At 47.8% G+C, this 12,839-nt stretch overlaps 1 protein-coding gene across 1 annotated transcript in view; it reads right to left on the minus strand.

The window, feature by feature from the left end:
* Positions 1 to 3,866: 3,866 nt before the first annotated feature.
* cables1 (Cdk5 and Abl enzyme substrate 1) overlaps positions 3,867 to 12,839 on the minus strand; it is a 33,454-nt gene continuing 24,481 nt past the window's right edge. Inside the window, exons 5-10 of the mRNA XM_029253526.1 lie at positions 12,621 to 12,726; positions 12,041 to 12,197; positions 10,505 to 10,608; positions 7,132 to 7,238; positions 6,744 to 6,951; positions 3,867 to 5,499 (exon numbers count right to left, since the gene is read on the minus strand). Of these exons, the coding sequence (XP_029109359.1) occupies positions 5,359 to 5,499; positions 6,744 to 6,951; positions 7,132 to 7,238; positions 10,505 to 10,608; positions 12,041 to 12,197; positions 12,621 to 12,726 (823 nt within the window). The 3' untranslated portion in view covers positions 3,867 to 5,358. The remainder of the gene's footprint in view (positions 5,500 to 6,743; positions 6,952 to 7,131; positions 7,239 to 10,504; positions 10,609 to 12,040; positions 12,198 to 12,620; positions 12,727 to 12,839) is intronic.

Consider the following 12,839-nt stretch of genomic DNA (forward strand, 5'->3'; position numbering starts at 1 on the left):
ACTATTATTATCACTACTGTTGCTTTGTTGACATGTTTACCCAAAGAAACACATTTGTACCCGTACATACAGCTGAATAGCTGAAATAACCAATTCGGCTTAAGTGCCTTTGTTAAGGGTCCTACAGGAGAGCCCCTTCTGGGATTTGAGCCAGCATCCTACTGCTCAAAAATACACTGTCATCTTAACTGATGAACACAATGGAGATCAGAAATCCATTTTCTCTAAAAATCCGTCAAACTTAATACAGATGTGCTTCCATTTATTTTCTTAGGATCTGTCAAACTACCAGCTATGGTAACTATATTAAATATAAATACCCTAAACTTAAACATTAGAATAAAAACAGAGGGTCTGCAAAGACTCTAATTCAGTGTTTATTCTTGACAGATAAACATGTAGAGCGATAGTCATCATTATTGATGAGAAACACCACATAGGACCTTAAACTCTGTGGTGCTGATCTGAATTCTCAGTCCAACAATATAATTATTTCTGAGAGCTCTTTACTGACCCCTATTGGCTGGCTAGAAAAATACAGTTTGCTCTTTTTCCAATTGTAGAAAATAGGTAAGAAAAGGGAATGACAGACAAATGGAACACACCTTAACGAGCAATAAAATAAAATGAAGCAGACACCTGCTGGTTTCGAGTTTGTCTTTACAGAATCAAAGAGGGTGCCTTGAGCAACATGACAATCTGTAGCGTTTAGGTCACCGGATAAACTGGGCACAGGGTTGAGGGGTGAAATTACTTTCACATCAGACTCATTTTCTTCAATTATAAAAACTAGAGCCAAAAGTTGCTTTGCCGAGAATGGCACCTATCTCATGCATTTTGCCAAAATCGAGAAAAGAATGTCTTTTACCTTTAAGATCTGTGTATTCAGCAAACTCAAATGAGCACAATGGACCGCAGAGATTGACTTGACGTGGGAGATTTTTGTCTCTGGTCTCTCACGGCAAACAGAGAGGGGTACTTCCACAGTCTCTTTGTGATCAGCACGGACTCAGGAAGTCATGACCCGAGTCCACACCCCAGCGTACGAGCAATCAGGCCTGGTGTTGGGCACAGAGAGGGCGCCGGAGTGGAAGGACCTGCTTTTCTCCGAACAATAGCTTTGACTCGACAGGAAAGGAACCAAGCCAGAAGTCTGACTCTGGGAAACGCAACGTGGGGGCTTATAGGAAATGAGAGGCACACTAGGTAGTCGACGTGAAGGCTCTAGCCCTGATAGCGAGAACACAGTATTGACTTCATTAGGTTGGGAAGGTCAATCAAGGTCACTTTTCTCAGCCTTGTTGAATGAGTGCAAACATACATGGGATCTGATTTGAAAATATTTCAGTGACAGATGCATGGTTTGAGCTGACCTTACCACACTCCAAATTTATTTTTCACTGTACACAAGGTTGCAGAAACATTACTAGTGATGAATCCTTTAATAACTGCAAACCACTTCCAGGTACTTTGGATTTATAGATTTCGTGGGTTGCTTAAAGCGGACACCTTGCACTTTTTATCGTCTATTTTCACGTCTCTCCAAGTCAGTATCCTCAAGTTTCCAATTACAAAGAATTTTGGAAAACAAGTCTGATATTGCATAAAGCATGTTGCTAACAGCAAATTTGAAAACATGGGAAAATGCGTTCAGAGCCGATCGCGATTTTGCTTTGCGCTGCAGCCGAAGGCCGACCATGTTCAGCTTCCTTTCCCCGACTCCCTCGCGAAGTTTGATAACACAGAGGCATCGGTGAACAAGAGGTCAGGGCGGTCCGGTGTCCTCCATCTGCGTCATCGACCCCCCGTTGCAAAAGGGGGGTCAGGCCACAACCGAACTGACACCGAGTGGAAAGGAGAGATTGGGTATCCATGGGCGAGACCTACAGAGGATCAAGTGTACAAGGAGCCATGTGCGAAGGGTGTTTTTTTTCCCCACTTTTTCTACCACATAAACAGCTGGAGAATCTAACGCCTCACCGCCCCCCCGGCCCTGCCACAGTACTTTTTAATCTGGGTCATTCACAATGATGTCAATAATCAGTTCCCTGTTTACAGAGCACAGTAAATGGGGCACAGCCTTTGAGCAAAAACCACTTAGTCACAGGGGGACATTGCCGGGGGGGGCGCACCCGCAGCCAAACAGCATTGTTTTGAAGGAAAGGCTGTTGATGAGCGTAACCCCCAGCGATGCATAACACGTTTTCACAATGAGGTGGGTTGATGTGTGAGCGGACCCCTTTATGCCGGGCTGAAGGCTGGAATTAAGTGCTCAATGGAGAGGGCTAATCCACGGGGCCAGGCCACTCTGACCGCAGGTCTTGTTTACCTCTCGCTTGTGCCAGCGCCAACGAGGGGTGGGAATTCTCTGTGCACCGTCCGCTCACATTTCATTAGAACAACTATGACAGCAACGCAGTGGGACCCCCCCACGGAACAATAGACCCTTTCAATGGAGCCCAGTGGATCTCGCTTGACCCCCATGTGACAAACTCTTCTGTGCGAAAAGAAACTTGTAAACAGGAGGCAACATGTGATACTTATTACTATTATTGGTAGCGTAGTGGTTAGAGCTGCTGCCTTTAGACCAGAAAGTTGCAGGTTTGAGTCTTACCTCTAGCTGTAGTACCCTTGAGCAAGGCCTTTACCCTAAATTGCTTCAGTAAAAAAATTACCCAGCTGTACAGAGGGGTAAATAATTGTAAGTTGCTCTGGACAAAAGCATCGGCTAAATGAAAAAGTGTAAACAAATCGTTACTGGGTGTGTAACGTACTCAGAGGTACAACAGCAGGACCCCCTGCAACATTGTAAAGGCCACTGTGGGAGGAAAAGAAAAAGGTGCTCAACAACTTCATCATGTTTTTTATTCAACAAGCAGTGTATGTACACACTCTGATATATGTACTTTTTACCATTGTCGTGGGGTAACGTCCTCACAAAGCCTTGTCTCACAAGGTGCACGCCCCTGAAGAATAATCGAGCGGAATCAGTCCTTCCTCAGCACCTCGGCAGGGGGGCCGGAGGGCCCGTGGGCCCCGTTGTTGTTCGCTGCCACTTGTCACACTTCCGCAGGATTTGGTCTGATTGAGCAGAATATTGATTACACAGATTCACACAGTGATAATATGAGCCTCGTGCGGCCGGATTGCTGGTGCGTTCCAGACTGACGCCGGCGCCTCGATCGCACGCCGCCGCGTTCACATTCAGGTCTCCGTGGGCGGCGCTCCGGCTGGGGAACGGCGCACGCTACGACTCGGAGCAGCCCGACGCTGCCCACTTTCGGTCTGGGAGAAAACGCTCCATCATTTGTGGCCAAATGACTGTATTCTTTGGCATCTGGAAAGAACGTTACATGGAATTCGCCATTTCACCGAGACTGGGGGGAAAACAAAACTCCTTTCTATATCTTTCCTTCCAAACATTCATATAATTATCTTTTGTTTTTTCTTCCATCTGAAATGCCAGTTAATGAATGATGTCAGACTGATATTTCCCAATCAGAATAAAAACCACAAGCTTTAGCACTGTGGTTAAAGCTGCTGCCCTCAGAGTCAAAGGTTGCAGGTTGGAATCTCTCAAGTTTGAAACTACTGTAGTGCCCTTGAGCAAGACACACACACAGTGTGAAGCCGCCTGTCCCAAGTGGGGTCGCGGCGAGCCAGAGCCTAACCCAGCAATACAGGGTGCAAGGCTGGAGGGGGGAGGGGACACACCAGGATGGGACACCAGTCTGTCACAAGGCACCCCAAGCGGGACTCGAACCCCAGACCCACCGGAGAGCAGGCCCTGGCCAAACCCACTGCACCCTCCCCTTCCTTGAGCAAGATACTTAGCCTAATCTGATCCAGTAAAAATTACCCTGCTGTATAATTGTAAGCAGCTTAACACTATGTAATTTAGGAAAAAAAAGTCTCAACTAAGAGCATAAATACAGGAGGAAATGTTTCTCCCCGAAAAGCAGGCAGTGTTGTACTTGGTTGGAAGAGCACTTGTATTTGTTTCCAATTGTGATCTCATTGTACGCAGTCCATAGCAAATACTGCTGCGTGTTAGTGCACGACCCAACCGGAGCGATCGCTCCTCGCCCACACACACACACACACACACACACCTTTACGCATCGCTTTGCAACCATCCTCCAGAATAGCACCAGAAACGTGCCAATAATACACTCTAACATAGAGCACAGAGGAAAACACACACACACATAAACAGGGATGAGAGCAAGCCAGATCTTCAGCTGCTTGGATGAGAAATGTGGTGGAAAAAAAAATGAAATAAAATTTTAAAAAAAGAGAAAAGAGCCCAATAAAATATCCTTATCTTTACGAAATATTCCAGTTCGTTTGCTATTGGAAAACGGCTGCGATACCGAAAGTGACCTCAACTGCTACGATGAGTGGAGTGACCGTGAACGCTCACGATCGTGACCCACAGTTGTTTGTTCGTTTATAGCTTTGCCAGATCGGCGGCTCGTCCGCCGATGTCCCGACCGGATCGGCGCCTTCGGGGAACCTTGTTCAAAATGCCTTCAAGCAAATCAAGTTCTTACGCGGTCGGTAAACGTGCATTTTACACCCTTGCGATGCCGCAAAAAAAGAGCACTTTATAGAGACGAGGCTGAAGGAGAAATATGACCACAGCGAAGTCGGAGGAGATAAATCGCACTCCCCCATCTGCAAGAAAAAGCGGCCCCTAGGCGAGGAGTCGTTCCGTCCTGCAAAAAGCAGCCTGAAGGCACCCCAACATGCCAGAGATCTCCAGCTTCAACGCTGGGAGCTACTGCTCCAACTTTGGCATTAAGGACCAAATGCAAGAAAGAGGAAAAAAGGTCAAAACAACAGGAAGGAGTGGGGGGGGAGGGGGGGGAGAATTCCACACTCGCAAAACAGCCGATCCCCAGGCTGAAGACCCCCACCCCACCCCCACCGCGCCGCACTCCCTTCGCACAAGAGTTTTGACACCGTGAAGAAGATCTTTATGAGAAACGGTAACTGAGCCTGACAGATCCTTAGGATCACTACTGTGGGAATATAAAAGAATAAAAGTGTCAGGAAAACGAGTATTAAAAAAAAAAGAAAAAAAAAAAAAACAGTAAACACAGGATCCCTCTGTGGAGAAGAAATATAAAAGCCAGACGAAAAAGGCCGCGACGTCCCACTCGTGACTTTCCTTCGCTTGTGAGCCAAGCCGACGTTTATTAGAAAAAAAGAAAAATTCGGAGAGATGATCAGAGCGGAGAAGCTCAGAGGAGCTGCTCTCGGAGGAGGAAAGGTCTTCCGGGGACCGGCGTGGTGACTCGGCAACCTCGATCAGGAGAGGGAGGTGACTCGCGCTCTCCTGACGGGGAGCCAGCGCTAGGAGCTCTGCAGGAGGCGTCTGTAGTGCGGCATGATCTCGTGTTCCGGCAGGTGCAGGTTGAACTCTAGGGCCACCAGGACCGGGAACTCGAAGGCGATCAGCTCTCGCCGGTTCAGCCGAAACTTCTCCTCCAGTTTCTGGAAGACAGCGTCGCAATTTCTCGCCGTTACATTCGGAACAGTGCGACAAAACCCCGAACCATCACCCCTCTACCTGACGATGACCCGCTCGATCAGCACATCACCATTTAACGCACGACCGCCGATGGCATTCACACGCGATACAAACAGTTCAGGTACAGCCGGTAGCGCGGCGGTTAGAGCCGCTGCCTTCGAACCCAAAGGTCGCCTCCAGCTCTAGTAGCCTTGAGCAAGGAGAGTACCCTAAATCGGTCAGGTAAAAAAAAAAAAAAAAATTACCGTTCTACAAATGGGTAAATAATTTTAAGTACAGTACTACTTAAGACCTTGTCTTGTTGCTGTGCTCAGTCTGGCCATGGTGTATGACTTCTGACATTAAACTGTCTTCAGCAACCTCACCTTGGTAGCACAGTTTGGCTCTTCCTCACCCAGTTTTAACCCTCCTACACAGCCGTTTCTGTTTCAGTTAATGAACATATTAAATCGATGACCATTAGCTCCTGTTTGGTATAACCGGTTAACCATACACCTGACTAGATGCCTACAAAATCCCAAGAAGAACCGATGCTGCTTTGAAGGCAAATGGGTGGTCGCACCAAATATTGATCCGATTTACATTTTTCTCCCGTTCATTCACTTTACATTTTGTTAATTGATAAAAATGAACTAGAAACATTCCTATTTTTGAAAGCATTCTTACTTTACAGCATTTTCTTTTCACACCTGCCTGAAACCTTTGCACAGTACTGTGTAGTTTCCAGTTTATTTCCTATACTTGTCCATTTGGGAAAATTCCTGAAGTTTATACAAGGAGCCGAAATACAGAGGGGAAAAAAAAGGGCACCCCAGGAGGAGGAGAGAGGGACCACATCGATTCAACTGGCTTCCACGACGTTTACAGCTCATGTCTGGTGTCTGAGACCGGTGGTGATCAATAACGATGACGAAAGTTGCACGTGTTTACGAGGTGAATCAGTCAACAATCGGGACAGCGTACAAGTTTGTGGAGACGATACATTTTTATGCTCAGTCATTTTGAATTACTTTCAATCTAGCTTGAAGTTAATACAAATACTAAAACCAAGTCACTCAAAGTGTGCTTTATTTCTTAGGCTATGCCTGAGATTTTAGCGGAACCTGTAAAGACTGTAATGCAAAAGCCAGTGTTATTAGGCTCTTATGGATAGTAAGAACGGTGAAAATGCCGTTGGATATCCAACGTGGCGGCTGGACGGACTCACGTCGATCAGGTGCTTCACTTCGTGCTTCTTGAGGTCGCTGCCGATCTTGGCGGCCAGCAGCACGCAGGCGCCGGCGCACAGCTTGCGGTTCTGCTTGTTGAGCTTGCCGCGCAGCGCCAGCTTCTCAAAGTACACGAAGGCCATGGCCACCGTGGGCTCCTCGTACCCGCAATCCTCCTGCGCCAGCTTCCGGATCTCCCGTTTCAGGCTGGCGGGGGGGGGGGTGACAATTTTTACCATTTCGACAGAATTCCAAATCGTCTTAATGCAGCTTCCATGACCTGTGCCATTAATCTCAACGTTATTCTATTTGTTGTATTTCACAGTAAAGGAAATGCGTGAGGGCAGTTCGCTGGGAAGGACGCAGCACCCACGCTGAAGGCCTCACCTCCTGATCTTACTGAGGGTCAGTCGGATGTGGGGAAACTTCTCTCTGAAGGTCTCGTTCATGTCCTTCTTCAGGTCCGAAGGTTTCACGTACTCAATAACTGTGGTCTGGGGGGGGGGGGGGGACATACAGTAGGACTGGTCACACTTCTACCACGTGACATCGTCTGTGTCCCCAGGAAGTGAACTGAGCACCAATGTAAATGAGTTTACACTGAACAGTTAAAAAAGCCAATCTGCTGTTGTACTCTATGAAACAGGGTATAACCCATCCGTTTCCATTAACCGTCTGTCCCGGTCAGGGTCGCGGTAGGGGGTGTAGAGCCTATTCCGGAACTACTGGGTGCAAGTCTGACGGAGGTACACCCTGAACGGAATAATAAAGGATTCTTCCTGAAGTGCGCGTACAGCCAGTTTCTTTCATTTCCATTTATCGTGCTTCATTTTCATTTAGCCATCTGTAACATTTAAGTAACAATACATGTGATCTTTTCTCCCATCTGGGGGGGTTGTTCAAAAAAAAGAAAAAAAAAAAAACACTCCCAGTCTGTGCTGCATCTCCATGGAAACGAAGCCTAGAGCAGGGAGCGAGAGGCGTGTGCGTGGAAGAGCCCTGATGTCCACTCAGTATTGATTCAGCCGTGTCATTCCTCGTGCACGACGGGAGCTGAAAGACGGCGACACAAAGGCGGCGATCGGCCCTCGTTAACGGGCGCTGCCCTCGGACTGGCGAACCGCACAAAGCTCGCTATTCAGGAGAGGGAAAAAGCAGCGCTACAAGCAAACCGTGGCGGCTTAACGTTTTTCACCTTCGACTTGAAGTAATACCACAATTTTGCCATAGCAAACTCCCCAGCTAACTTTGAAAGTGCTGCTTATTCTTCTTGATCCACGCCTCTTTTCGTAGCACCAAGGGGAAGGGGAGAAAAAGAAGGTAGAACTTAGATCTCTTAATTCAATAACGAGAGGGGAATGTAGGCGGGGCTAAGAAATGTCCCTGCTGGGAGGCTGTATTCCAAAGGAGGCGGGGTCACAGCAGGCATTTCCTGCGGAGTCCCACCTGCCCCTCATTTAGTGCCAATCAAAACACTTAATGAGCGCGTGCTCCGCTGGCGAGGTCTGCGGGGTCACCCCCCTTTCCCTCCGAATCGACTCCGGAAAGAGGGATCAGAAAGTCGGAAAGCTGTTGGACGGGCCCCAGCGACTGTTGCCATGGAAACCGGTTTCCCGGAATGACTGCCGACGTCTGTCTTTATACGCCAGCATCGCAACAAACCTGACCGGGAAGCTGTGCCTTTGAGAGTGTAGCAGCCAGGAATCCCAACGCCTGCAAGTATTTGGATATGCTGAGCAGAATCATAATAATAATAATAATGATAATAATAGCGATAATTATTATTATTCCTACTGCTATTAATCCATTTAGCTGACTCACAATGTTAGGTTTGCATGCTGAGCTACTTTACTACTTTATACAGCTCGTTAGTTTTACTGTATCAATCCAGGCTAAGTACCTTGTTCAAGGGCACTACAGCAGAAGGGGCAATGGCCTTTAACTGTAACGCCACCTGCTGCCCAATAGCAATCATGATTTAATATGTCATAATCATGCGATAATAATGACAGCCTTAATACAGGGTGCATGCACTGCCAGCGATGTCAAAGTCTAAGGGGTCACTGATGGAATTAGCTGAAGGAAGATTACACCCATCATCTGTTATCTGCATCCCAGTTAAAGCGCTTTGCGGCTCTTGCGGCGGACCGCTGTCTGGCGCTGACGCAATGTTTGCATGTGGTTGCAGATGCACGGCGGCGCGTGGCGCGTTGCCAGACGGGGCCACCGAGCACACGTCCGCAGCGATCGCGCGACGAGCAGGAGGGTGCTTGGAACAGCTGACATAACAAAGGTTCACGTGCGCTACATGTAACAGCGAATGGCTGCTCAACCATCGCCGGCACGAGTACAAGAGCCCCGGGTTCAGCTGCTTTCTTACTTTCAGCTTCCTGTTTGCGTTCCATGATAATTGCTCGGCATGTCAACAAAGGGGGGGGGGCTCTGGGCTGAAGAGCGGCGCTGGCCAGTGGTGCAGCAACCTCCCCCGAACTGCTCCGCGTGGTGTCAACCTGCAGATGTGCGAGGGGGTGCTTAGACCGGGTGGGCTGCCAACGAGGGTCATTGTCGGAATCCTTCTCAACTCCCAACACCGGAGTCGACAGGACGGCACAGCGCTGCATAACGAAGCCGGATCTGTGTCGGCGAAGTGGCATCGACCCGCACTCAAGGGCCGATTAATGGGCATCCAACAGCAATCGCTCAGCAAATCATTTCCCCGTGTCTTTATGTGAAAAAAAGAGACTTGCAATAGATTTTCTGTTAAAACTTCAAGCAAGATTTCACGAGGCTCGATCGACATAATGCAGACAAGAACTCCCATTGAGAAGATGTGGCAACATGCCTACTGGTTTGGAGAACTGGTTCACTCTTTCTTTTCACAGGCTTCCTGTGTGTTTTTTCACCCTTTTTAAACCCGGTCGAGATTTTTGTGGCTGCCGTGAAACTGGTTCAAAGTGTGGCGAGTTCCGTGGGTGCACTGTGATGCCACAGATGGGCAGCAGGTGGCGCGATGGTTAAAGAGCCCGAATTTGAACGCAGAAGCAAAAGCACGGAGGTTCTTGGTTCCGACTCCAACGTGGTGGAACGACCTCCCCCTCTCACTCAGAGCTGCTGAATCGCTGTCCACATTTGAAAAGGGTCTTATAATTCACCTCTTCTGGACGCACTTCATCCATGATCACTTAAGTCTGTGTAACGTGTAAATGTTCATGCTTTATAACTTTGAGATCATAACTGTTGAACAACAGATAGCAGCTACTCCTGTAATGTAACGTAAATGTTTCAAATAAAAAATATTAGGATGTGTGATTAGGAATTGTCGATTATTTGGACAAACCTATGCAGCTACACATCTGAGGTACATCGGTTCATATGGTAGAAAGCAACTTTAGAATCACACATCTGCAACTATATTTCTCTCCTTCTCCCAATGTAATTCACACATTGTATTTTCTATGAGATGTACGTCGCTTTGGAGAAAAGCGTCCGCTACATTAATACGAGTAAATGAATAAATACCCTTGACCAAGGTACTAACAGCAACGTGTAAATGTGCAAATCACTGTATATACATTACAGTAGAAACTTAACATTGTAAATCAACTTGGGCAGAGTTCTCAGTCAAAAAGTGGTTAAAGTCTCGATTTGCACAGCCCCATATGTAGCGGCACGCAGCCTAGATAATAGGCCTGCCAGTCCGGCGAGCGACTGAAGATGGAATGTAGAGCCAAGCTGACTGCACACCCTGTCCGTCACTCACCATGTACGAGGGGAAGATCAGTACCCTCTTGTGCTTTCCGCACGGCCACTGAGGGTCATCCAGGAGGTTGGGGTCATATTCAAAGAAGTCGCCCATGTCGTTTCCTAAAAGAGTCAGACCGAAAAGAGATGAGGCACGTCAGACGAAGACGACATATTTCCATCAGCTGCCCTTGGGTTGACGCGATTCCTGAAGCAGAGGTTCAAACGCAGCAGCTGGACCCTCGAGGACTATGAAACTGCAGCTGTACTCACCACCGGAGAGCTGCAGAACAGCAGCGGAACACTACGAGACCCAACTGAATGAATCGTCTCCCAGTGCAGCGGGTTCAATACATACCAGGCTAAAAAAGGTAACCGTGCCCATCGACACGTGTGGGCAATCCGTGACCTTGTTCCACATTGTTTAGAAAGAATCCAACCACTAATCCATCCGCACCCTGCGCTGCATTAACATGTAAATGTCGACAGTAACGGCCTGCTCTACTTCACTGACCCTGAAAGCAACGGAGAAAGGCCTCATGGGAAACAGCGGCACGGGAACGAGGACTTCCGATAAAGAGGGAGAATGTTTCATATACATTTTTATATATAAAATATACCTAATTTTCTTCATTGCATCTTCCAAAGACAGTCACGCCTTCAACGGATTCCATGGTGCTGCAGTACTCATGACCATTTTAATTTTACACGGTTGGATTGTCAGCAGTCAGCATTTCCGGGACGTTGAAGACAACATTATGCGGCGAACAGAACGAGAAGGAATAAATCTAACTTGAGAGCTTTTAAACATTCAAAAAAAGTACATTTTTTCTTCTTTTTTTTTTTTTTTAATGACTCACACACCCTCAGTAAGTCCCTCAGATGTCTAAACAAAACTGGCTCTTTCTGAGCATCCTCCATGAGGATAAGTACTGTTTATTTAGATAAATATTTCACATTCATGCTTCCGTGTTGATTTGGAAAAAAAAAAGTTTCTTCGCCAGTCTTCAAAATATCCTAACAAATTATTCATAAGAAACTGCCCACTGAATCTCTCTATCCTTTCGCTCAGTCGAAATTTTCACCCCGCTGAATGGATGGTAGTACTTAAACAAAAGAGCTAATGCACAGAAATTATTCATAGGCAAACTTTTCACTTTTCATTCAGCTTATTATGAATAAATCATAATCATTCTCTGGCTTCGACAGCCATATGACTTGTGTCAAAAGGAAATATCTGTCCCATTGCCATCGTGCAGCTGGATGCATTTTAAAAATCAGGAGGACATTTTGGCTCAAGCCTGCAGAGCACTGTGGGACAGGGAACGCCTCCAGTGAGGTTCGCCCCCCGACTGTCACCGAGGACCACTGGCAACTCGGCCTCAGGTAAGAGGGATGAGATATGACTAAGGTATAAAACCATCCTTGACTTCAAAAACAGGGAATCGAGAAGGAAAAGACACTCAAAACTGGCTCATGATGCAGTGGAAGTGCTGACACCCAACAGGCAGCATCCAGCCCGGTGGGGTCGCATCCCCTGGGTCGTGAGGCTTACCTGCGTCCATGCTGCCCTGGGTGCTGTTGGCACGCGCCAAGCTCAGGCTGCGGTGGCTCGAGTGGCGGGACTGCGAGAAGGAGGAAGTGGAGTCGATGGTGTTCCTGCGACAGCTGAGGGCGTTGGTGGGATACAGGAACTGCGTGTAGGACACCGTCTGCGAAGAAACAGGGAGGACCCCCCACGTCCTTAACCGACCCAGTCTTCGGTGTCACTTGATACTGACCGCCACTCCTTTACACTAATCAGTATTGATGTCTGCAAGGTTACCCTTGTAAGGGCAAGGCAACACATCACACTGCGGTAAACAAACCGACTGCCACCGTATCCTCAATGGCCTTTGGCTCTCAAGGCTTCAAAACATTATTCTTCCATTCATTTCATTAGTAAACGACGATCGGGAATCACAGCTTCCTCAGTTCGATCCAAAAACATTCCCTATGAAGCCATGAAGAGAGTCAAGTAATGATCCGTCAATATTCATAGAGGAAAATGCTTTGAGGCCTGAGGACTGACCCCCTCTTGGGGGGCTTCCCATTTTCCCCGAGGCCACGCCTCTCGATAGCAGCTCTGGCCTCACCTTGCCATCGGCTCCGAGCTCCACGCCCTCCAGCCCGATCACCATCTCCTTGGCGCTGACTCCGCCCGAGGCGTGCCGCTGGCGTCCGCCGTCTAGCTTAGCCTCCCTACCGGAGTAGAAGCACCGTTAGCAAGGCATCTGGGGTGCCTCTTCCCAGCATGCACCTCTAACACACACCCTGAAGTAGCATTCCTGACATCAGTCTGCACTGGACAACAC

The sequence above is a fragment of the Scleropages formosus genome, chromosome 7, assembly GCF_900964775.1.
Source record: "Scleropages formosus chromosome 7, fSclFor1.1, whole genome shotgun sequence".
NCBI lineage: Eukaryota > Metazoa > Chordata > Actinopteri > Osteoglossiformes > Osteoglossidae > Scleropages > Scleropages formosus.